This window comes from Porcisia hertigi, chromosome 16, assembly GCF_017918235.1.
Source record: "Porcisia hertigi strain C119 chromosome 16, whole genome shotgun sequence".
Lineage (NCBI taxonomy): Eukaryota > Euglenozoa > Kinetoplastea > Trypanosomatida > Trypanosomatidae > Porcisia > Porcisia hertigi.
The window spans coordinates 648,875-674,898 of record NC_090575.1 but is presented as its reverse complement, the minus strand read 5'-3'; the positions used below and the strand labels follow the sequence as shown (position 1 = coordinate 674,898).

The 26,024-nt window shown below is 63.1% G+C and overlaps 2 protein-coding genes across 2 annotated transcripts; both read right to left on the bottom strand.

Annotated features, from left to right (window-relative positions):
- Positions 1-3,075: 3,075 nt before the first annotated feature.
- Positions 3,076-3,477, bottom strand: JKF63_05374 (uncharacterized protein; the record flags this gene model as incomplete). Its single annotated transcript, XM_067901337.1, has 1 exon — positions 3,076-3,477. One exon carries the CDS (start codon positions 3,475-3,477, stop codon positions 3,076-3,078), a length of 402 nt encoding a protein of 133 aa, XP_067758339.1.
- A 920-nt stretch (positions 3,478-4,397) lies between these two features.
- JKF63_05373 (uncharacterized protein) lies at positions 4,398-23,713 on the bottom strand (the record flags this gene model as incomplete). The annotated part of the gene is made up of 3 exons (XM_067901336.1): positions 4,398-6,587; positions 11,626-14,910; positions 15,437-23,713. 3 exons carry the CDS (start codon positions 23,711-23,713, stop codon positions 4,398-4,400), a joined length of 13,752 nt encoding a protein of 4,583 aa, XP_067758338.1.
- Between the last annotated feature and the right edge of the window lie 2,311 nt (positions 23,714-26,024).

The window sequence follows — 26,024 nt, the reverse complement described above, 5'->3', positions numbered from 1 at the left end:
CACGCAGGCTGTTGCAGCTGTAGGGCCGGATGCCATGAATGGCCATTTCGGTCAGGTGCCGTTCTTTCCTGCTCGGGTGTGCCTCCCCCCACCGGTTAGGTGTGAAGAGAGAGCAATTAGCAGGCAGGCACCAATAGAAGGTGAAGGGGGGAGGAGCGTGGACGCGAAGATTAGGGGTGCGCCAAACTCACGCCTCCCCATCATTGTCACGCCTGTCGCTACACCAGACGTCTGTGTGTGTGCTACTTCTCCGGGCAGCCCCGTTCTGGACAGGAAATGTCTTCCACATCTCCCCATCGCGTTGCTTCTGCCACCACCGGCTCTGCCCAGTTGCGAACCCTAACCCTAACCCTAACCCTAACCCTAACCCTAACCCTAACCCTAACCCTAACCCTAACCCTAACCCTAACCCTAACCCTAACCCTAACCCTAACCCTAACCCTAACCCTAACCCTAACCCTAACCCTAACCCTAACTTTAACCTTAACCCTAACCTTAACCCTAACCCTAATCTTAACCTTAATCCTAACCCTAACCTTAATTTAACTCTAACTTTAACTTTAACTTACTCTAACTCTAACTCTAACCTTAACCTTAATCTTAACTTGACTCTAACTCCTTGAACCTTAACCTTAACCCTAACCCTAACCTTAACCTTAACTAACCTTAACTTAACCCTAACTCTAATCTTAATTCTAACTCTAATTTTAACTCTAATCTTAACCTTAACTTTAATCTCCTAACTCTAACTTACTCTATGATCTTAACTCTAATCTTATGACTCTAACCTAACTCTTATGACCCTAATCCTAACCTTATGACCTTGACCCTAACCCTATGACCCTAACCCAACCCTATGACCCTGACTCCTAACCCTACGACCCTGACTCCAACCCTATGACCCTGACTCCTAACCCATGACCCTGACTCTCAACCCTATGACCCTGACCCTAACCCTATGACCCTGACCCTAACCCTATGACCCTGACCCTAACCCTATGACCCTGACCCTAACCCTATGACCCTGACCCTAACCCTATGACCCTGACCCTAACCCTATGACCCTGACCCTAACCCTATGACCCTGACCCTAACCCTATGACCCTGACCCTAACCCTATGACCCTGACCCTAACCCTATGACCCTGACCCTAACCCTATGACCCTGACCCTAACCCTATGACCCTATCCCCGAGCATGGCCTCTCAATGCCGCAGCCGCCCTGAACATCGCAGGGGAGAAAAGGACCTCCGCCCAACCAGAATTGCCAAAGCAAAGCTGGCCAGTTTCTGAAGTTGACCTTGGTTTAACACCTTTGCCCAAAAAGAGGTCAAAGCTCTCCCAAGCGAAGTGACTACTGCGCTCCCTCGTGGCATTCCAAAGTCTGTGCGAGGAGATGATATGAAACTATCAGTAGAAAGTGACTGCACAGCTCAAGTCACACGTAACGGCAAGAACGGTAGGTGAGAGACGGTTGAACATGTATAGTCCAACACGAAAAATGCTACGAAGGGTGGTCCTGACGTCAAAACTGAAAAACCTCAGATGGTGCTCTGCGCGCCGAGAATCAGCTTTGCTGTAGTACAACGAAAGCGCTGACCGACACCTGCCTAGAAAATGTAGGCTTATTCGATGCGACAAATACGCCAGTACACTAAAGGGGGTTATGGAAGCCATCTCAATCTAGTTTCACCTTGAGAGTTTTCAGGGGTAGCCCAGCTCGTTGCTCCACCAATTCGTTGCTCAAAACATTCCCTTGATAGAATCAACATGGCCAAAGGGGAAAAACGTGAAACCGGTCCTTTGTTTATTTGTTCCCCATCCTCCAAGAACACGAGAAGTGTGGGTGTGCCACTCACCACCGTTGCCTATATCTCCGAAAAAGTGTTTCAGCTGAAGGATGGAAGGCGAAGGTGGGGAGAGGTACATCGACCTTCTTGTCGTGAGAACAGACCTTCATCTTTAACACCAAACCCTTCACTGTTTCAATTCTGTGCAGTTGTACTTCATCTTATTCGCTGCAGGTAGGTGTATATGAGCGGAAATAACGGTGATACCTCGAGGCGGGACGGTGCTGAGCGACAACGTTGATAACTTAAGCCATCGTCATATTCGTTTTCTTATACACGTTTCTGTGTCACGTTAACAGACCTGTAACACGTCCTCGTGTGGTGAAAGAGGTGGAGGTTCGCGTGGTAGGTGGTTTTGACTTTACGAATCAGCTCGGCAAGCTACCCCTAGTGGAAAGCACAAAAGAACAGAATGATCGGGGAAAGTGGCCGAGCTCTGTCGACCCCTGTGCAGGATGGAGAAAACAGGAATGTTGGTAAAAGGGGGTTGCACTACATGACACTAGAGACAGAAGAATGGGAATGAGTGCAGACGAAGAGGCGAGCCTGAGATCACAAGAGTGAAAAAGATTTGATACGAAGAGAACGAGATGAAAAGAAGGGGAGGCATACGAGCAGAAAAAAAAGCATCACTAGCTGAAACCATCACCTGTTTGGGTGGTAGGCGCAATTCCCTTGATGAAAAGAAGAAAGAGCAGCACTAGTGTATGTGAACAGGAAACGATGGGTGAAAAGCACAAAGGCACAGATGGATGTGATGAAAAGAGGTGGACAAATCAGGTCTCTGACGCGAAACTTGCAGCAGGTAAACTGGTCACTCATGTCGTCCGGTGAATTCTCTTGTTCTCAAGTCTGGAAGTAAACGAACACAGAGGAAAGAGATGTTTCATGCTGACGAAAGAAAGCAGTGGTGTAACTCAACTGCCCTGCTGAGAACGTTGAAACGCGAAGGCCGCAAATTTGACGTCTGCAAAGCTATCCCACACAATTCCAAACTCGGTTTTATTCAGTGTACAAGGCCAACATGGCTCACGTTCTGCAGAACAAAGGATGCGGCAGTAATGTGACGAGGGCAAAGAAAAAAAGGCAGGCACGCTCAGACCGGCACACTTACACAACGGAGGCGCTCTGCTGGAGTACGAGAAGTCAGCACAATGAGAAGCGTCAGAGAAAACTGAGAGGATAGCAAGAAGCTTCCAGTAGGCGTGCCGGGAGATCCGATATGATCAGCAGTACTTGCGACAGAGCAATGCAATAGAATCTCGAAAAGCGGGACTGTCGATCTTCTTGGACGTTGTACTAAAGGGATTCATAAAGTATCGCACACACAGCTGATATGCCTCGCTAAAAAAAGTAGCAAGGGTGCTTTTAGGCTCACAGTTCTGCATGAGAAGCAGCCTAACGGGTGCAAGACCAACGTACGCAGAGATGTAATACGAATTCCCGAAGGGTCGATCGACTTTGCTGAGGAAAAAATCGTCTCTAGTCCACATTATCTCGTCGATTACATCCAATGCGGAGTAGAGCGAAAATTGACGCGCCAACTCGTTGTCACTGCTGCTACTGTTCTCGTATGCGAAGAGACAAGCGTCACTAGGTCCCACCACAAGGAGCTGCGTAAGTGACATTGGAACCGCGGGGTAGAATAAAGGAGATAATGAAAGAGGGTAGAGTAATATGACAAAGTGCAGCTAGTCGTTTAACTGGAAGACCGCAGCTGACGAAACAAGATGCAAGCGATACAAAAAAAAAGTTGATGATGGTGGGGCCACGATAGTGCGGAAGACAGGTACCAAGAGAAGTATTCAGTAAAATAGATGACGTCTCGATGGAAAAGAAACAGCACAGCGCTCAAGGAGCAGAGCCGAAGGTTGAAGTCATAGCAGCGCCACGTTTCTTGGAAGAGGCTGTGAATGCCGATAGACGAAGTTTGTGAGAGAAGATGCAAACCACGGTAAGACGAGCTCCAGGCGCTCGCTAGTAGAATGAGAAAGAACTGGGAACACACGCAGTCGAGTGACGGTGACTGGCCAGCATTTGGGATATGAATTTGCAACGACTCCGCGCGGAGTGAAAGATCGCTGTTCGCGGTTTCCTTTTCGTGTGTGCGCTCGGGTGATTGCAAGACTCTATAATAAAGAAAGAATATATGTCAATCAACGAAAAGCAAAAACGGAGATAACAACCGACGCAGGGGCAAATTATTTCACACGGAGCAGAAAGAAATACCCACACACAGAGATACAATTACGGGCACATACTGCGATCCGTGCATATCAACAGAAACGTAGGGCTTATTGGACTGTACAATGGTGAGGAATCACTTGTAGCGTTGCAGCATTCATGAAAATGATGATAGAGGTTCAGCGGCAAAGATCCGATCCTTTAAAATGACAAAACAACTAATCGACAGCTCTGCTTGAGTGGGAGTGAGGCTCTCTTAATACAGTAGGTGAAGGGAATGTATACCCTCGGACTTTTCCTTCTGGAAACGCCCGCCGAGTTTGCTCGCCGCCACTACATGCGGCGAGCAAGAGAAAAAGGCTCGTCATTTAGAGCGTTGGTGGCCCCGCTTGATCTCGTACTGGGTGCTGGGGCCACGCACAAGATCAGATAGGGGGAGAGGGCGCGCAGGCACCCACATGGCACCCGTACCACCGCGCACAACCTCTTGCGCTGCACGATCTCTGAGATCCTTCAGCTGGTCATGATGCATGGCCACAGAGCGGCGGAGGTCACTCAGCGCCGTCTGCATTTGGTTGAGGTCCCTCTCGTAGTCCAGCAAGAAACGACCGAGTGCGTCAAGCTCGTATCCTTTGTACCGCGTCGTAAAGAGTTTTTCCCTCCGGCCATAGAGCAGACTGCTCTCTAAATCATCAGCGGAACTAGAAAGAAGCTCGGATATCTCTTCTTCATCACAGGGATCAGACACCCCATGCATCCAAAAAAAAGAATTTTTTTTCAGAAACTCCTTGTGCTCTGCTCGCTGAATAGAGTCGCGTGCTACAATGTAGTCGCTGAGAATATTGTCGCGCTCAGACTCCTCGTCCAAGAACAGCTGCTGCAACGCCAAGTGAGCAAGGCCACCGTGGTGCTTCATGGGGACTGCGCGAGTGTATCGTTCATGCACACCTTGCCTCTGCAAGTACTCATCCCCGACAACAGTGCGCCTTGCCGTAAACTCCTCCACAAGTATGCGGCTGACGCCCTGCTCCAGAAAGTGACGCCGCCGATTCTTCAAACGGTTTTGAAGTTTTTTCCGCAAGAGACGACCTCGGCCAACCCGCTGCAGAAGAGCAACAGCCTGATCAGGGAAAACGACGAGGTCAAGCACATTCTCCTCTCCGGATGACAATAGCTCGCCACTATAAGGTTTCTCGACATGACTGCGGGAGCCTGTTGCTGCCTGTTGATCTCCGGTACTTCTCTGTGTGAGCTCCCTCTTGTCTCTGAGATGTTCCCGACAACCGTTCTCATCGAGTTCGACACACTGGCGGGCCAGCTTCTCGTCATCAAACAGGGAGCCCTGCCTTGTAGCTATTAATGACAATGTGTGGAAACGTTTTCTCGCATCTTCGAGAGCATCGTGCGCCTTGATCTCTTCCTTCTGGAGCGCCTTGCGCTCTTCCGCCTCCGTCACCATACATGACTCCTTTAACATTGACACTCGCGACTGCAACTCGCGCAATATCGTCTCGCGCGCACAAACTGCCTGCATCACTGACTTAGCGACGAATTCGTGCTCCTCTGCGTGAATAGCTTCACGTCGCAGAGTTTCCTCCCACACCAGGTATTCCGCGGCGGAGGTCAAACTGACTGTCTTCTCCTCAGCTACGAGTTGAGCACGCAACACCCCCTCACGAACCTCGCAAGCGGCAAGCGCCTCCTGAGCGCATGACCACAGAAGAGTGACCGCCGCAGCGCAGCCGCTCACTGCAGATTCAACAAGCTCCTGCCAGGATGCCGCCTCGGCAGCGGCGACTGAATCCCGGGTCAGCGTCTCCTCCTCCCCTGTACACTGGAGTTCGATATAAATGCGTGACAATATCTCCTCTTTGAGGAATTCGTCGCGACATTCTGCCTCCCCTTCCGTGCAAGGGAGCAACACTTGCCTTGCACGGAAGCTCACACGCTCCCCGATCTCAGACATTATCGTTTGACCAAACCCCGTTAATCCTGAACCCATCTTCGCCTCCTCGGCAATAACTGTCACCCTTCTGTGCTCCTCCTCCCATGCCAAATAAATGAAAAGAATTCTATACCAATTTTCAACTTCTGCACCCGCGATACAGGCTCTTGATGACACCTCCTCCGCGCTTAGAGACTCCCATATCTTTCCGAAAGCTGGTTGAAGGAACAGAGCTATCGCCAAGCCTCGCGCGTTCATCGCAGCCTCCACGGCGCGCAGCGCGTCCGCGTTCGCCTCCGGGTCGCGCATCAGCTCCGCGTGCTCCGCTGCGAGCCGCTCGAACGCCTCGTCCGCCAGCAGCGCCTCCGGCCACCCGTCCTCCTCGTGCACCTGCACGAACGGGTAGCGCGACGCCAGGTCGTTCACCAGCGACGCGCGGCGCAGCGCCTCCGCCACAGCGACACCCCGTGCGTTCATCGCAGCCTCCACGGCGCGCAGCGCGTCCGCGTTCGCCTCCGGGTCGCGCATCAGCTCCGCGTGCTCCGCTGCGAGCCGCTCGAACGCCTCGTCCGCCAGCAGCGCCTCCGGCCACCCATCCTCCTCGTGCACCTGGACGAACGGGTAGCGCGACGCCAGGTCGTTCACCAGCGACGCGCGGCGCAGCGCCTCCGCCACAGCGACACCCCGTGCGTTCATCGCAGCCTCCACGGCGCGCAGCGCGTCCGCGTTCGCCTCCGGGTCGCGCATCAGCTCCGCGTGCTCCGCTGCGAGCCGCTCGAACGCCTCGTCCGCCAGCAGCGCCTCCAGCCACCCGTCCTCCTCATGCACCTGCACGAACGGGTAGCGCGACGCCAGGTCGTTCACCAGCGACGCGCGGCGCAGCGCCTCCGCCACAGCGACACCCCGTGCGTTCATCGCAGCCTCCACGGCGCGCAGCGCGTCCGCGTTCGCCTCCGGGTCGCGCATCAGCTCCGCGTGCTCCGCTGCGAGCCGCTCGAACGCCTCGTCCGCCAGCAGCGCCTCCAGCCACCCGTCCTCCTCGTGCACCTGCACGAACGGGTAGCGCGACGCCAGGTCGTTCACCAGCGACGCGCGGCGCAGCGCCTCCGCCACAGCGACACCCCGTGCGTTCATCGCAGCCTCCACGGCGCGCAGCGCGTCCGCGTTCGCCTCCGGGTCGCGCATCAGCTCCGCGTGCTCCGCTGCAAGCCGCTCGAACGCCTCGTCCGCCAGCAGCGCCTCCAGCCACCCGTCCTCCTCATGCACCTGCACGAACGGGTAGCGCGACGCCAGGTCGTTCACCAGCGACGCGCGGCGCAGCGCCTCCGCCACAGCGACACCCCGCGCGTTCATCGCAGCCTCCACGGCGCGCAGCGCGTCCGCGTTCGCCTCCGGGTCGCGCATCAGCTCCGCGTGCTCCGCTGCAAGCCGCTCGAACGCCTCGTCCGCCAGCAGCGCCTCCGGCCACCCATCCTCCTCGTGCACCTGCACGAACGGGTAGCGCGACGCCAGGTCGTTCACCAGCGACGCGCGGCGCAGCGCCTCCGCGACAGCGACACCCCGTGCGTTCATCGCAGCCTCCACGGCGCGCAGCGCGTCCGCGTTCGCCTCCGGGTCGCGCATCAGCTCCGCGTGCTCCGCTGCGAGCCGCTCGAACGCCTCGTCCGCCAGCAGCGCCTCCGGCCACCCGTCCTCCTCGTGCACCTGGACGAACGGGTAGCGCGACGCCAGGTCGTTCACCAGCGACGCGCGGCGCAGCGCCTCCGCGACAGCGACACCCCGCGCGTTCATCGCAGCCTCCACGGCGCGCAGCGCGTCCGCGTTCGCCTCCGGGTCGCGCATCAGCTCCGCGTGCTCCGCTGCAAGCCGCTCGAACGCCTCGTCCGCCAGCAGCGCCTCCAGCCACCCGTCCTCCTCATGCACCTGCACGAACGGGTAGCGCGACGCCAGGTCGTTCACCAGCGACGCGCGGCGCAGCGCCTCCGCCACAGCGACACCCCGCGCGTTCATCGCAGCCTCCACGGCGCGCAGCGCGTCCGCGTTCGCCTCCGGGTCGCGCATCAGCTCCGCGTGCTCCGCTGCGAGCCGCTCGAACGCCTCGTCCGCCAGCAGCGCCTCCAGCCACCCATCCTCCTCATGCACCTGCACGAACGGGTAGCGCGACGCCAGGTCGTTCACCAGCGACGCGCGGCGCAGCGCCTCCGCCACAGCGACACCCCGCGCGTTCATCGCAGCCTCCACGGCGCGCAGCGCGTCCGCGTTCGCCTCCGGGTCGCGCATCAGCTCCGCGTGCTCCGCTGCGAGCCGCTCGAACGCCTCGTCCGCCAGCAGCGCCTCCGGCCACCCGTCCTCCTCGTGCACCTGGACGAACGGGTAGCGCGACGCCAGGTCGTTCACCAGCGACGCGCGGCGCAGCGCCTCCGCCACAGCGACACCCCGCGCGTTCATCGCAGCCTCCACGGCGCGCAGCGCGTCCGCGTTCGCCTCCGGGTCGCGCATCAGCTCCGCGTGCTCCGCTGCAAGCCGCTCGAACGCCTCGTCCGCCAGCAGCGCCTCCGGCCACCCGTCCTCCTCGTGCACCTGGACGAACGGGTAGCGCGACGCCAGGTCGTTCACCAGCGACGCGCGGCGCAGCGCCTCCGCGACAGCGACACCCCGCGCGTTCATCGCAGCCTCCACGGCGCGCAGCGCGTCCGCGTTCGCCTCCGGGTCGCGCATCAGCTCCGCGTGCTCCGCTGCGAGCCGCTCGAACGCCTCGTCCGCCAGCAGCGCCTCCGGCCACCCGTCCTCCTCGTGCACCTGCACGAACGGGTAGCGCGACGCCAGGTCGTTCACCAGCGACGCGCGGCGCAGCGCCTCCGCGACAGCGACACCCCGCGCGTTCATCGCAGCCTCCACGGCGCGCAGCGCGTCCGCGTTCGCCTCCGGGTCGCGCATCAGCTCCGCGTGCTCCGCTGCGAGCCGCTCGAACGCCTCGTCCGCCAGCAGCGCCTCCAGCCACCCGTCCTCCTCATGCACCTGCACGAACGGGTAGCGCGACGCCAGGTCGTTCACCAGCGACGCGCGGCGCAGCGCCTCCGCCACAGCGACACCCCGCGCGTTCATCGCAGCCTCCACGGCGCGCAGCGCGTCCGCGTTCGCCTCCGGGTCGCGCATCAGCTCCGCGTGCTCCGCTGCGAGCCGCTCGAACGCCTCGTCCGCCAGCAGCGCCTCCGGCCACCCGTCCTCCTCGTGCACCTGCACGAACGGGTAGCGCGACGCCAGGTCGTTCACCAGCGACGCGCGGCGCAGCGCCTCCGCCACAGCGACACCCCGCGCGTTCATCGCAGCCTCCACGGCGCGCAGCGCGTCCGCGTTCGCCTCCGGGTCGCGCATCAGCTCCGCGTGCTCCGCTGCGAGCCGCTCGAACGCCTCGTCCGCCAGCAGCGCCTCCAGCCACCCGTCCTCCTCATGCACCTGCACAAACGGGTAGCGCGACGCCAGGTCGTTCACCAGCGACGCGCGGCGCAGCGCCTCCGCCACAGCGACACCCCGCGCGTTCATCGCAGCCTCCACGGCGCGCAGCGCGTCCGCGTTCGCCTCCGGGTCGCGCATCAGCTCCGCGTGCTCCGCTGCAAGCCGCTCGAACGCCTCGTCCGCCAGCAGCGCCTCCGGCCACCCATCCTCCTCATGCACCTGCACGAACGGGTAGCGCGACGCCAGGTCGCTCACCAGCGAGGCGCGGCGCAGCGCCTCCGCGACAGCGACACCCCGCGCGTTCATCACAGCCTCCACGGCGCGCAGCGCGTCCGCGTTCGCCTCCGGGTCGCGCATCAGCTCCGCGTGCTCCGCTGCGAGCCGCTCGAACGCCTCGTCCGCCAGCAGCGCCTCCGGCCACCCGTCCTCCTCGTGCACCTGCACGAACGGGTAGCGCGACGTCAGGTCGTTCACCAGCGACGCGCGGCGCAGCGCCTCCGCGACAGCGACACCCCGCGCGTTCATCGCAGCCTCCACGGCGCGCAGCGCGTCCGCGTTCGCCTCCGGGTCGCGCATCAGCTCCGCGTGCTCCGCTGCGAGCCGCTCGAACGCCTCGTCCGCCAGCAGCGCCTCCGGCCACCCACCCTCCTCGTGCACCTGCACGAACGGGTAGCGCGACGCCAGGTCGTTCACCAGCGACGCGCGGCGCAGCGCCTCCGCGACAGCGACACCCCGTGCGTTCATCGCAGCCTCCACGGCGCGCAGCGCGTCCGCGTTCGCCTCCGGGTCGCGCATCAGCTCCGCGTGCTCCGCTGCGAGCCGCTCGAACGCCTCGTCCGCCAGCAGCGCCTCCGGCCACCCATCCTCCTCGTGCACCTGGACGAACGGGTAGCGCGACGCCAGGTCGTTCACCAGCGACGCGCGGCGCAGCGCCTCCGCGACAGCGACACCCCGTGCGTTCATCGCAGCCTCCACGGCGCGCAGCGCGTCCGCGTTCGCCTCCGGGTCGCGCATCAGCTCCGCGTGCTCCGCTGCGAGCCGCTCGAACGCCTCGTCCGCCAGCAGCGCCTCCGGACACCCGTCCTCCTCGTGCACCTGCACGAACGGGTAGCGCGACGCCAGGTCGTTCACCAGCGAGGCGCGGCGCAGCGCCTCCGCCACAGCGACACCCCGTGCGTTCATCGCAGCCTCCACGGCGCGCAGCGCGTCCGCGTTCGCCTCCGGGTCGCGCATCAGCTCCGCGTGCTCCGCTGCAAGCCGCTCGAACGCCTCGTCCGCCAGCAGCGCCTCCGGACACCCGTCCTCCTCGTGCACCTGCACGAACGGGTAGCGCGACGCCAGGTCGTTCACCAGCGACGCGCGGCGCAGCGCCTCCGCCACAGCGGCACCCCGCGCGTTCATCGCAGCCTCCACGGCGCGCAGCGCGTCCGCGTTCGCCTCCGGGTCGCGCATCAGCTCGGCGTGCTCCGCTGCGAGCCGCTCGAACGCCTCGTCCGCCAGCAGCGCCTCCGGCCACCCATCCTCCTCGTGCACCTGGACGAACGGGTAGCGCGACGCCAGGTCGTTCACCAGCGACGCGCGGCGCAGCGCCTCCGCCACAGCGACACCCCGCGCGTTCATCGCAGCCTCCACGGCGCGCAGCGCGTCCGCGTTCGCCTCCGGGTCGCGCATCAGCTCCGCGTGCTCCGCTGCGAGCCGCTCGAACGCCTCGTCCGCCAGCAGCGCCTCCGGCCACCCATCCTCCTCGTGCACCTGCACGAACGGGTAGCGCGACGCCAGGTCGTTCACCAGCGACGCGCGGCGCAGCGCCTCCGCGACAGCGACACCCCGTGCGTTCATCGCAGCCTCCACGGCGCGCAGCGCGTCCGCGTTCGCCTCCGGGTCGCGCATCAGCTCCGCGTGCTCCGCTGCGAGCCGCTCGAACGCCTCGTCCGCCAGCAGCGCCTCCGGCCACCCGTCCTCCTCGTGCACCTGCACGAACGGGTAGCGCGACGCCAGGTCGTTCACCAGCGACGCGCGGCGCAGCGCCTCCGCGACAGCGACACCCCGTGCGTTCATCGCAGCCTCCACGGCGCGCAGCGCGATCCGCGTTCGCCTCCGGGTCGCGCATCAGCTCCGCGTGCTCCGCTGCGAGCCGCTCGAACGCCTCGTCCGCCAGCAGCGCCTCCGGCCACCCGTCCTCCTCGTGCACCTGCACGAACGGGTAGCGCGACGCCAGGTCGTTCACCAGCGACGCGCGGCGCAGCGCCTCCGCCACAGCGACACCCCGCGCGTTCATCGCAGCCTCCACGGCGCGCAGCGCGTCCGCGTTCGCCTCCGGGTCGCGCATCAGCTCCGCGTGCTCCGCTGCGAGCCGCTCGAACGCCTCGTCCGCCAGCAGCGCCTCCGGCCACCCGTCCTCCTCGTGCACCTGCACGAACGGGTAGCGCGACGCCAGGTCGTTCACCAGCGACGCGCGGCGCAGCGCCTCCGCCACAGCGACACCCCGCGCGTTCATCGCAGCCTCCACGGCGCGCAGCGCGTCCGCGTTCGCCTCCGGGTCGCGCATCAGCTCCGCGTGCTCCGCTGCAAGCCGCTCGAACGCCTCGTCCGCCAGCAGCGCCTCCGGCCACCCATCCTCCTCATGCACCTGCACGAACGGGTAGCGCGACGCCAGGTCGTTCACCAGCGACGCGCGGCGCAGCGCCTCCGCCACAGCGACACCCCGCGCGTTCATCGCAGCCTCCACGGCGCGCAGCGCGTCCGCGTTCGCCTCCGGGTCGCGCATCAGCTCCGCGTGCTCCGCTGCGAGCCGCTCGAACGCCTCGTCCGCCAGCAGCGCCTCCGGCCACCCGTCCTCCTCGTGCACCTGCACGAACGGGTAGCGCGACGCCAGGTCGTTCACCAGCGACGCGCGGCGCAGCGCCTCCGCCACAGCGACACCCCGCGCGTTCATCGCAGCCTCCACGGCGCGCAGCGCGTCCGCGTTCGCCTCCGGGTCGCGCATCAGCTCCGCGTGCTCCGCTGCGAGCCGCTCGAACGCCTCGTCCGCCAGCAGCGCCTCCGGCCACCCGTCCTCCTCGTGCACCTGCACGAACGGGTAGCGCGACGCCAGGTCGTTCACCAGCGACGCGCGGCGCAGCGCCTCCGCCACAGCGACACCCCGTGCGTTCATCGCAGCCTCCACGGCGCGCAGCGCGTCCGCGTTCGCCTCCGGGTCGCGCATCAGCTCCGCGTGCTCCGCTGCGAGCCGCTCGAACGCCTCGTCCGCCAGCAGCGCCTCCGGCCACCCGTCCTCCTCGTGCACCTGCACGAACGGGTAGCGCGACGCCAGGTCGTTCACCAGCGACGCGCGGCGCAGCGCCTCCGCCACAGCGACACCCCGTGCGTTCATCGCAGCCTCCACGGCGCGCAGCGCGTCCGCGTTCGCCTCCGGGTCGCGCATCAGCTCCGCGTGCTCCGCTGCGAGCCGCTCGAACGCCTCGTCCGCCAGCAGCGCCTCCAGCCACCCGTCCTCCTCATGCACCTGCACAAACGGGTAGCGCGACGCCAGGTCGTTCACCAGCGACGCGCGGCGCAGCGCCTCCGCGACAGCGACACCCCGTGCGTTCATCGCAGCCTCCACGGCGCGCAGCGCGTCCGCGTTCGCCTCCGGGTCGCGCATCAGCTCGGCGTGCTCCGCTGCGAGCCGCTCGAACGCCTCGTCCGCCAGCAGCGCCTCCGGCCACCCGTCCTCCTCGTGCACCTGCACGAACGGGTAGCGCGACGCCAGGTCGTTCACCAGCGACGCGCGGCGCAGCGCCTCCGCGACAGCGACACCCCGTGCGTTCATCGCAGCTTCCACGGCGCGCAGCGCGTCCGCGTTCGCCTCCGGGTCGCGCATCAGCTCCGCGTGCTCCGCTGCAAGCCGCTCGAACGCCTCGTCCGCCAGCAGCGCCTCCGGCCACCCATCCTCCTCATGCACCTGCACAAACGGGTAGCGCGACGCCAGGTCGTTCACCAGCGACGCGCGGCGCAGCGCCTCCGCGACAGCGACACCCCGTGCGTTCATCGCAGCCTCCACGGCGCGCAGCGCGTCCGCGTTCGCCTCCGGGTCGCGCATCAGCTCCGCGTTTTCCGCTGCAAGCCGCTCGAACGCCTCGTCCGCCAGCAGCGCCTCCGGCCACCCGTCCTCCTCGTGCACCTGCACGAACGGGTAGCGCGACGCCAGGTCGTTCACCAGCGACGCGCGGCGCAGCGCCTCCGCCACAGCGACACCCCGTGCGTTCATCGCAGCCTCCACGGCGCGCAGCGCGTCCGCGTTCGCCTCCGGGTCGCGCATCAGCTCCGCGTGCTCCGCTGCGAGCCGCTCGAACGCCTCGTCCGCCAGCAGCGCCTCCGGCCACCCGTCCTCCTCGTGCACCTGCACGAACGGGTAGCGCGACGCCAGGTCGTTCACCAGCGACGCGCGGCGCAGCGCCTCCGCCACAGCGACACCCCGTGCGTTCATCGCAGCCTCCACGGCGCGCAGCGCGTCCGCGTTCGCCTCCGGGTCGCGCATCAGCTCCGCGTGCTCCGCTGCGAGCCGCTCGAACGCCTCGTCCGCCAGCAGCGCCTCCGGCCACCCGTCCTCCTCGTGCACCTGCACGAACGGGTAGCGCGACGCCAGGTCGTTCACCAGCGACGCGCGGCGCAGCGCCTCCGCCACAGCGACACCCCGCGCGTTCATCGCAGCCTCCACGGCGCGCAGCGCGTCCGCGTTCGCCTCCGGGTCGCGCATCAGCTCCGCGTGCTCCGCTGCGAGCCGCTCGAACGCCTCGTCCGCCAGCAGCGCCTCCGGCCACCCGTCCTCCTCGTGCACCTGCACGAACGGGTAGCGCGACGCCAGGTCGTTCACCAGCGACGCGCGGCGCAGCGCCTCCGCCACAGCGACACCCCGTGCGTTCATCGCAGCCTCCACGGCGCGCAGCGCGTCCGCGTTCGCCTCCGGGTCGCGCATCAGCTCCGCGTGCTCCGCTGCGAGCCGCTCGAACGCCTCGTCCGCCAGCAGCGCCTCCGGCCACCCGTCCTCCTCGTGCACCTGCACGAACGGGTAGCGCGACGCCAGGTCGTTCACCAGCGACGCGCGGCGCAGCGCCTCCGCCACAGCGACACCCCGTGCGTTCATCGCAGCCTCCACGGCGCGCAGCGCGTCCGCGTTCGCCTCCGGGTCGCGCATCAGCTCCGCGTGCTCCGCTGCGAGCCGCTCGAACGCCTCGTCCGCCAGCAGCGCCTCCAGCCACCCGTCCTCCTCATGCACCTGCACAAACGGGTAGCGCGACGCCAGGTCGTTCACCAGCGACGCGCGGCGCAGCGCCTCCGCCACAGCGACACCCCGCGCGTTCATCGCAGCCTCCACGGCGCGCAGCGCGTCCGCGTTCGCCTCCGGGTCGCGCATCAGCTCCGCGTGCTCCGCTGCAAGCCGCTCGAACGCCTCGTCCGCCAGCAGCGCCTCCGGCCACCCGTCCTCCTCGTGCACCTGCACGAACGGGTAGCGCGACGCCAGGTCGTTCACCAGCGACGCGCGGCGCAGCGCCTCCGCCACAGCGACACCCCGCGCGTTCATCGCAGCCTCCACGGCGCGCAGCGCGTCCGCGTTCGCCTCCGGGTCGCGCATCAGCTCCGCGTGCTCCGCTGCAAGCCGCTCGAACGCCTCGTCCGCCAGCAGCGCCTCCGGCCACCTGTCCTCCTCGTGCACCTGCACGAACGGGTAGCTGCTCCGCTGCAAGCCGCTCGAACGCCTCGTCCGCCAGCAGCGCCTCCAGCCACCCGTCCTCCTCATGCACCTGCACAAACGGGTAGCGCGACGCCAGGTCGTTCACCAGCGACGCGCGGCGCAGCGCCTCCGCCACAGCGACACCCCGCGCGTTCATCGCAGCCTCCACGGCGCGCAGCGCGTCCGCGTTCGCCTCCGGGTCGCGCATCAGCTCCGCGTGCTCCGCTGCAAGCCGCTCGAACGCCTCGTCCGCCAGCAGCGCCTCCAGCCACCCGTCCTCCTCATGCACCTGCACAAACGGGTAGCGCGACGCCAGGTCGTTCACCAGCGACGCGCGGCGCAGCGCCTCCGCCACAGCGACACCCCGCGCGTTCATCGCAGCCTCCACGGCGCGCAGCGCGTCCGCGTTCGCCTCCGGGTCGCGCATCAGCTCCGCGTGCTCCGCTGCGAGCCGCTCGAACGCCTCGTCCGCCAGCAGCGCCTCCGGCCACCCGTCCTCCTCGTGCACCTGCACGAACGGGTAGCGCGACGCCAGGTCGTTCACCAGCGACGCGCGGCGCAGCGCCTCCGCCACAGCGACACCCCGTGCGTTCATCGCAGCCTCCACGGCGCGCAGCGCGTCCGCGTTCGCCTCCGGGTCGCGCATCAGCTCCGCGTGCTCCGCTGCGAGCCGCTCGAACGCCTCGTCCGCCAGCAGCGCCTCCAGCCACCCGTCCTCCTCATGCACCTGCACAAACGGGTAGCGCGACGCCAGGTCGTTCACCAGCGACGCGCGGCGCAGCGCCTCCGCCACAGCGACACCCCGTGCGTTCATCGCAGCCTCCACGGCGCGCAGCGCGTCCGCGTTCGCCTCCGGGTCGCGCATCAGCTCCGCGTGCTCCGCTGCAAGCCGCTCGAACGCCTCGTCCGCCAGCAGCGCCTCCGGCCACCCGTCCTCCTCGTGCACCTGCACGAACGGGTAGCGCGACGCCAGGTCGTTCACCAGCGACGCGCGGCGCAGCGCCTCCGCCACAGCGACACCCCGTGCGTTCATCGCAGCCTCCACGGCGCGCAGCGCGTCCGCGTTCGCCTCCGGGTCGCGCATCAGCTCCGCGTGCTCCGCTGCGAGCCGCTCGAACGCCTCGTCCGCCAGCAGCGCCTCCGGCCACCCGTCCTCCTCGTGCACCTGCACGAACGGGTAGCGCGACGCCAGGTCGTTCACCAGCGACGCGCGGCGCAGCGCCTCCGCCACAGCGACACCCCGTGCGTTCATCGCAGCCTCCACGGCGCGCAGCGCGTCCGCGTTCGCCTCCGGGTCGCGCATCAGCTCCGCGTGCTCCGCTGCGAGCCGCTCGAACGCCTCGTCCGCCAGCAGCGCCTCCGGCCACCCGTCCTCCTCGTGCACCTGCACGAACGGGTAGCGCGACGCCAGGTCGTTCACCAGCGACGCGCGGCGCAGCGCCTCCGCGACAGCGACACCCCGTGCGTTCATCGCAGCTTCCACGGCGCGCAGCGCGTCCGCGTTCGCCTCCGGGTCGCGCATCAGCTCCGCGTGCTCCGCTGCAAGCCGCTCGAACGCCTCGTCCGCCAGCAGCGCCTCCGGCCACCCATCCTCCTCATGCACCTGCACGAACGGGTAGCGCGACGCCAGGTCGTTCACCAGCGACGCGCGGCGCAGCGCCTCCGCGACAGCGACACCCCGCGCGTTCATCGCAGCCTCCACGGCGCGCAGCGCGTCCGCGTTCGCCTCCGGGTCGCGCATCAGCTCCGCGTGCTCCGCTGCAAGCCGCTCGAACGCCTCGTCCGCCAGCAGCGCCTCCGGCCACCCGTCCTCCTCGTGCACCTGCACGAACGGGTAGCGCGACGCCAGGTCGTTCACCAGCGACGCGCGGCGCAGCGCCTCCGCCACAGCGACACCCCGTGCGTTCATCGCAGCCTCCACGGCGCGCAGCGCGTCCGCGTTCGCCTCCGGGTCGCGCATCAGCTCCGCGTGCTCCGCTGCAAGCCGCTCGAACGCCTCGTCCGCCAGCAGCGCCTCCAGCCACCCGTCCTCCTCATGCACCTGCACGAACGGGTAGCGCGACGCCAGGTCGTTCACCAGCGACGCGCGGCGCAGCGCCTCCGCCACAGCGACACCCCGCGCGTTCATCGCAGCCTCCACGGCGCGCAGCGCGTCCGCGTTCGCCTCCGGGTCGCGCATCAGCTCCGCGTGCTCCGCTGCGAGCCGCTCGAACGCCTCGTCCGCCAGCAGCGCCTCCGGCCACCCGTCCTCCTCGTGCACCTGCACGAACGGGTAGCGCGACGCCAGGTCGTTCACCAGCGACGCGCGGCGCAGCGCCTCCGCCACAGCGACACCCCGCGCGTTCATCGCAGCCTCCACGGCGCGCAGCGCGTCCGCGTTCGCCTCCGGGTCGCGCATCAGCTCCGCGTGCTCCGCTGCGAGCCGCTCGAACGCCTCGTCCGCCAGCAGCGCCTCCGGCCACCCGTCCTCCTCGTGCACCTGCACGAACGGGTAGCGCGACGCCAGGTCGTTCACCAGCGACGCGCGGCGCAGCGCCTCCGCGACAGCGACACCCCGTGCGTTCATCGCAGCCTCCACGGCGCGCAGCGCGTCCGCGTTCGCCTCCGGGTCGCGCATCAGCTCCGCGTGCTCCGCTGCGAGCCGCTCGAACGCCTCGTCCGCCAGCAGCGCCTCCGGCCACCCGTCCTCCTCGTGCACCTGCACGAACGGGTAGCGCGACGCCAGGTCGTTCACCAGCGACGCGCGGCGCAGCGCCTCCGCGACAGCGACACCCCGTGCGTTCATCGCAGCCTCCACGGCGCGCAGCGCGTCCGCGTTCGCCTCCGGGTCGCGCATCAGCTCCGCGTGCTCCGCTGCAAGCCGCTCGAACGCCTCGTCCGCCAGCAGCGCCTCCGGCCACCCATCCTCCTCGTGCACCTGCACGAACGGGTAGCGCGACGCCAGGTCGTTCACCAGCGACGCGCGGCGCAGCGCCTCCGCCACAGCGACACCCCGCGCGTTCATCGCAGCCTCCACGGCGCGCAGCGCGTCCGCGTTCGCCTCCGGGTCGCGCATCAGCTCCGCGTGCTCCGCTGCAAGCCGCTCGAACGCCTCGTCCGCCAGCAGCGCCTCCGGCCACCCATCCTCCTCGTGCACCTGCACGAACGGGTAGCGCGACGCCAGGTCGTTCACCAGCGACGCGCGGCGCAGCGCCTCCGCCACAGCGACACCCCGCGCGTTCATCGCAGCCTCCACGGCGCGCAGCGCGTCCGCGTTCGCCTCCGGGTCGCGCATCAGCTCCGCGTGCTCCGCTGCGAGCCGCTCGAACGCCTCGTCCGCCAGCAGCGCCTCCGGCCACCCGTCCTCCTCGCGCAAGCGCGGCTTTTCTTGGGTGGGTGTGGTATTTGCCGTCAGTCTACTTTCGTTGTGGAGTGGTGTTTTCGTACGCGGCGGTGTTTCCTGGGGTGGAAGACATACGGCGCTTCTGGTGGTGGAGGGGGACTGCGTGTTTCGAATGAGCCCAATTGTGTAATCTCGAAGGGCGTCCTCGGCTTTCGTGATCTCGGCGTCGTCATGGAAGAGCCCAGAGCGGGCTTCCTGGACGTGTTGGTGCAACTCGCGGAAGGTGGTATCCGCGATGAGATCGTCTGTTGTGATTATAGGCGGAAGGAAGGGCAGGTCGGTGTGAAGCCTGTTATTAGCAGCAGCGCGTTCGATTTCGTGGTGCTCCTGCGTCGCTAAAGTTTCTAAGATGGTCCGAGCATCAGCTGAATCTATTTGACCGTTTGTGGTTCGCTGGGCACTGCCAAGGAGACCCGGGTGTTGGTGTAGGTAGACAAGCTGATCCTCGCTCAATGCAGGGGGCTGCTGGAACTGACGCAGCAGACGTTCCCACTGCCTAGTCGCCTGGACTGCAAGCTCATCGGCACGTGCTCTTAAGCGTAGACGCTGAAGAGAGCACTCAGTAGAGGTAGGTAGGGTACGCTCTAGTAGGACACCGTAGTGATCCTGCAGTGCGTTGTAGCGTTCATCGACATGCAGCGACAGATGACGGAGAGAGACACACTTGCGTGTGGTATATAGAAGAAAGGGCTGCGACGTAAGAATCAGCTCGTCGAGGTATTGCCTTGCTAGTCTGAGGGAGCGGGCGGACATGGCGCACTGAACCAGCACTGAGAACACTTCTGATGTAGAGGGGCCATTGAAGCCCTCCTTAGCCGCTCGGGACCAATGCTGGTGGAAGTCGGGGGGTAGTACGAGCTGTGTCGTTGGTATCCCGAGAATAAGGTGTGGAATACCGGGAAGCGCCTGCACCAGCCGCTGTCGAGCACAAACCTCCTCTTGAGCCATTACTTCTACAATGCTCACCAGCTGGAGTGCTTTGGCCCTGACGATGTCCACTTGATAAGCGCGAAGTGCACTGCAAAGCGGCAGAATCGGCACCGACGCTTCGGCTGGTCTGCCGTTTGCATGCACGGACCCCTCGGTGCCTGGCGACGGCGCGAAGAGCGTTGCATGTGCAACTCGAAACTCTTGCTGGGACTCAAAGGGAAGGAGGGATAGTGGAATGGAACCGAGAGGCATCAGCGAAAGATACGGATAACGCTCAGTTATATCCTCCTCGCAGCTGCCACGCACCAGGCGGCGCTGGAACTGCTCCTGGGACAAGTGCCGTATATAACTGCGAACCTCGTGCGCGCAGCGTGAGGATTCCCGAGCTACTTTTGAACCCACCACCTCCGTGGCGTGGGCGAGATGATACTGCTCACACTCTAGTACACGTGGAGTGTGCTCGATGAACGTGATCGACCACTGCGGAGGAGCATCGCCGCTGTGTAAAAAGCTGCCGAAGCGCTGCTGCAGTGCGGCTTCTCGCTCACGGAGGTGCTGTGCCAGAACCTCCGCTCTTGCCCGCATACGATCCTCGCAAGATTTCAGCCGTCGTGTGGATAACCTCGGCTCGCTAGACAACCTCGTGTGCTCCGCATAGTTATCACAAAAGAGACGGTCTTCATCCAACGCCAAATCCAGCACGTGCACGCCGTGGTAGCGCGAGTTCAAAAAGAAATACATCGCTTCAGCTCGGATGCGGCATCGCATCACGGCCACGCGAGCCCTGTAGGCGCGACAGTCAAGGAATGTCAAGTATTGGCGAAGACGTGCCAATACTACAGCCCGATTTCTACCATCGCCATTTTGCAACTGTAATTGTTCACGTTGATAAGCTGTGTCGAAGCGGTGAGGCAGACTCGCCAGCATCCAAGCGGGGCACTGTGTGGCATGGAGGCGTGGATACCACTGCTGGAGGTATTCAACATCGGTGCTCAGCTTTCCGCGCCGGTGCACTGCGGCAACCACGCGATCCCGATCGTCTGGGTCGATTGAGGCGTGCAAACTAGCGCTCCACGGCTCCAGCAGATCTTCAAATATGGAGTTAAGGGGCTGAAAATAGACGTAAGGTGAAGACAGACGGTAGCGCTGCTGAAGCTGGTGTGATTCAGAGCGGCAGTATAGACGATCAAGCTGCCCGCGCTCCCAGATGGACATGCACAGGGTGGAGATGCTGGCCTCCAGAATCTCAGGTGGCATCACGTTCTCCTGGAAACAGGCGGTGTGTGGGCACGCGGCCAGTAAGTCACGGAGTTGACCGTCACGAGACAAGTCGCGCAGAAAGCAGGAGTGCAGAACTCCGTCTGGCACCCATGCCGAGATTGATTGCCGCCATCCCCACTGCTCCGACTCAAAGGCCTCTACACGGCTGCCAATACGCGCCTCAACCTCCCTTAGCTCTGCCGCAGGTGCGCGGCGCAGCCTCAGCCGCTCATATTCGTGCAGAAGCGATTGCACCTCAGCGTCCTCCACCACCTCAGAGAAATCCACCGGGAGCAGCATATTCACGGAGGCACCAAAAAGATCCATGAATGTGTCCTCCATGCCGCTTTCATAGGCGCGGCGGTCTGCTGTGCGGGAAGCTTTGACGGATACATATGCGAGCATGAGGCGCTCTTGGAGGTGCCGGGCAGGAGATGCCACCGGCAGGCGGTGCCACTGCGTCGCCAACTCGAGGAATATTCGATCGTGCATGAGTGAGAGACTTTCCACGTACACCCCTTCGAGCTGCGCTGGCAGGAAGGGGTACTGCTTGAGTGTTGCGCCCGACAAGAGACCTCGGAACAGCTCTCCGACCCGCTGCTTCATGTCAGCCTCCAGGCGGTACGCCTTGTTCGTCCCATCAGCCTCCTGCGCACGGTTCCGCGCCAGTTCTGCAAAGCAGCCGTCCTGAAGGGGCCGAATGTCGTTCCATGGAACACCCTCGTAAGCGGATTCTAAGAAAGGAAAGCGGCGCAAAAAAGGGACACGAGGAGTCGGCCGTGGCTGACTTGGGTGCCGCCGCTGCGAAAGCATCTCTACATTGTGTAAGTAGGCGACGTAGTCGGCGTGTCCGTGTGGAACATTTGCCGCATCAAAGGCGGCACCTGCATCGCGCAGCGTCTCCTCCGCGCGGTCGAGCCATCCGAGCTCGATCTCGATACCGCCACGGTTGCTGAGCACAGCGCCGTACTCACGACTTTCTACGCCGTAGTTCTGGGCGGCGTAGCAAACCGCTTCGTTCGCCAGCTCGAGGCAGGCCTCGGCGTACGTGCGAAGATCCCAGAGTCGGTAAACATGAGCCGCATCCATTAGAAGCGTGTGCAGATCTGCCGTGAAGGTGGGCTTCTTCTTCGAGAGCCAAACCGCTGTTAGCAACACCTGAATCGCGTCTGCGAAATTTCCCTCGTACTCCAACTGCCGGCCCAACTCCCTCAAATAGTTGATGAAGAAATCCGAGGCCCAGCCCACCTTGCTCAGCTCCACTGAGTGCTGCACAAGAGCGTGGGTGTCAACGGAGCACGAGGGCAGCAACTTCTTGCAGCGCAGTAAACCCATGTACGGTTGTAGGTGCAGCCACGCGCCGTGTTCGCTGCGCAAATAAGCTGGCATGCGCTCAATGGCGCTATAGAAGTAGTGCATAGCCTCCTCAACGCAGCTGCGCAGCTCTGCCGGCGAGTCCATGAGCATCTCTGCCACGTCGACGAGCCAAAAACCATACTCGATGCAGCGGCGCCCCTGGGTCTTGAGGCTAGCCCACTCCTCGTACCCCGCCAGGACTCTGGGAAACCTTGACCGCCCATCTTGAATACACGCCCAGTCACGAGTTTGAAAAAACACGCGACAGACTGAACGCTCCATCATCAAACGAATGAGCTGCAACGGGCCGGTGCGCCCTTTCTGAGCAGCGGCATCCTCACACACGAGACTGAGAGCCTCGGAGAAGTTGCGTTGCCAGCACGCCACCTTCCACAGCAGAGGCAGGCAGAACGCGTACCAGTGTGGTGGATCGGTGCGCACACGGCTATACATGGCTGCCAATTGTATCGCCACTGCTGGGTCCACTAAAAGAGGTATTACGGACGAATTTGCGAAGGGCCTCCACGTTACGTGAACGGCGCCCTTGTCCTTGCGGATCGTCGCACCGAGTAGGTGGCACACGCGGTCTATAATACGTGACTTCCACTCCGCCCGAAAGGAGATGAGCAGGTCAATTAGGTCGGCATCCTCACCTGTAACGCCGTACTTTTTCGCGACCACATCAAGGAACTGGGCGCGAAACTGCGGTCCAGGGGCGAACACCAATGCGAAGTACTTTGAGAGGGTACGTGATAAAAACAACTCGTCGTAGGCCGTGCGCTTACCTTGAATCTCAATATAGAACTCCTGCTTCAATGCGCGGCAGAGCATCTCACAGGCAAGGAGCTGCACTGCCTGCTTCACCACATGCGCATCGTAGTTGGAGGCAGATAGCAGCCGGCGCGCTACCTGCTTGAGGAGGCACAAGTTGACACCGCGGGCGTGAAGAGACTCGCATACCTGCGTAAGGGTAGCAGACGCGGATGCAGCGGTGGAGCTGGTACACGCCTGGAGAACGGTTTCCTGGAGGGTCTCGTCATTCAACACCTCCATCGTGTTGATGGCCCCCTCGACCACATGCAGGCAGACCCGCAGCATCTCCTGACGCTTCATGATGGTGTCATTAACAAACAGCGGCGTCAGCGTTGCATTCGAGTTGGTGACATAGTAGCGCCCATCCAATGCCTCATAGACCTCCATGCTGCTGTCAGGAAGCGGGATGTGGAGCGCCTCCGCGATGAACGTGAGCTCCGCTTCCACCTCGACATCGTTGGAGGAGTTTGACCCGTAGAGCCGCTTCGGCTGCGTTGTCATGGGCACTAACGCCTGGGCTAGCACCGGCATGCCGCGGTAGTAGAACATGGTGGAGAGCGGCACAGACAACAGATTGCTGTGGCTCTGCAGAATCCCACGTAAGGAAGCGATGTAATTTCGGCCAGAGCGGCTGTCCGGCAGAATTCGAAAAAAAATGTTGCGCACTCGGAAGCACTGCACAAAATTCAGCAGCTCAGTCGGCATGCTTTTCTCTAATCGAACAATCTTGACAATGGTGCCTGCCGCCTCCTCTTCAAACTCGCGCTCGACCTGACGAAGGGTGCGCATACGCAGCTCGGCCTGCTCGATGCCGTGACTCTCCATCTCCCAGGCCAGCTGAAACTCGGCATTCCAATTTCGGCCATCGGGTGTTATTTCTGCGCAGGCCGCCAGGTACGGCTTAGGGGCGGTCTGTTGAATGGGAAAAGAGGGATTCTTGCAAATTGCCAGTTGAGAGTCGGTTGCCCAGCGCTGGTCGTTAGAAGCGGGAGAGCGGCTGTGGAAGATGGAACGTGGCGCGGTTGTGTTCGCAAATTCGTTACTCCTGATTGCTCCCGCCACCGTACTCCGGGCTGTTGTGGCGCTTGATGGCCGCCTCATGACTTCGCGGGCGCAAGGGACGAAACTGTGCCACACACACAAGGGCGAAGAGGGCTAAACTGCCAACGCGAAAACGAAGTGCAGTACCTCGAAAGAGGGGGGGGGGTACAGAGCCGAACTGATACACACACACACACACACACACACACTGAGTGAGCTAAAGAGCTACACGGGTAGAAAAAGAGAAAAGGCGTGAGTATACACACATCTATATACGGTGCAAACCAAAGATACGACGCGGGGGGCAGCCTTTGAAAAGTAGAGAAAAAGGCGACAGTCACTTTGTTGTGTGCACAAAGCGCTAGCGCGTCGTTGTTGTAATAAAGAAAAAGGGGAAGATTAAGACACACACTGATTGGGGGGAAAAACTTTGAAATGAAAAATAAAAATAGAGGCAAAAACGAAAATGATCTTTCCACTGTGGGGAGAGTGCAGTGCAATGGGTGGAGACACAAACGAGAACGACGATTGAAGTTGGAGAAAATGCCGTGGTGTTGTATTCGTGGTGTCCGATAAAAACCGCAGTCGATATGCGATCTCCTGTGCGGGTTGCTGTTAGTGTAAATGTGGATACCACTGTTTGCGACTGCGTTGATGTGTGTTTGTGTGGCAAAGAAAAACAAAGCAAGATCCTACGGACAAGCAGAGAAAGGAGATTTGCAGGACATATTGAATGCAAAGGGATGGGCGATGCGGAGGGGGGGGGGGGGGCAGAAGTTGTCACAGAAGCCTTTGCGGACGATCGCGGTCATCGCCAACAGAAAACCGCACTGAGACCGCACCGAACCGCTTCCGGCATGAAAGAAGCCTCTCGTTGCTGATCCGCTTATTTATATATGCATATATATTTACGCGGAATGACACCCACCTGTGCCGCAGTCTACTCCTCCGAATTGTATGGGAGCCCATTAACCCAAGTATTCGGAAAGGCCAAAGCGCCTCTGCCCCCTCTCTCTGCCAGCGTTCAACAACTTCTGTTGCCGATAAACCGAATACCTAAAAGCGTAGGTAGGTCAGAGCGATTTGTTGCGATCGATGTCAGCGGTAAAGGCCCTGGGTGGCGCTTCGACGCAGTAACCAGAGACAGCAAGCCTGTGTAACATCCATGCGATGGGCGCAGCGTCAACATAACTCTGCCGCATCCTACACAGACTCTATTGCCCGCTAGTGGAGATTCCAAAGAGCCCAGGGGGTATTCACAACGTGGTTACAGGGTTACGGGATACAGCTTTGGAGCAACCTGCGAGGCAGGTTGGGTGCCCAAAATTTGAGGCCAAGGCTCTGCTAAGTCGACTGGGCCGGCCATTGCACAGGGCGATGGGCCTGCGATGGCCCAGGTAGACTGTGGAGCTGAGCTGGCGTAATTTGTAGAGGAATGGATATGCTCGCATATAAAAAAAAAACCTCGAAAGTGGCAAAGTTCGTGTGATCCAGTGTCGGCCTCGTTCGTGGCACTACTATTAAGCTCCTGGTCAACCAAGACGAGCCGTGTACCTTCAGATTGGGACATGCGTTGTACATAACCATCTTGGATCTTCCACCTCATCTGTCGGACAGATACGGAGCAATCGGCACCACACAGACTTGGGTGCACTGAAAACTTTATCCAAGCAAGTCGCGGCCAGGGTTCTGCTCGAGGGCGGTGGCAGTGGCGACTGTCGTGCCGGTAACGAGGGATAGTTGGGATCTTCGGCGGGCGGGATCAAGGCGGAGGCTGTCCAGCCCCAGAACAGAGCCCTCTAGAACCCTGCACTCCGCCGGTATCCCAGGCTTCTCCCGGAGTAACTCCAGCTCGCTGCATTCCACAAAATGGTGACCATGCGCTTCGGATTGAAGTTGGGATGACTTCCCCATGTGTCTCAGAGTGCGCTGGTGGTGCCTCTAGTATTTGCACCTCATCAGGCCACCGTGTCGGGAAGTAAGAGGCGCCGGGTACTTCGCACACATACAGGCCGTGAGGTTGGCGAGTGTACATCTCCCCGCGCCCTGCGCGTCAACCACTCCGCTCACCCTGACCTCCGGCTGCTCTGCTGAG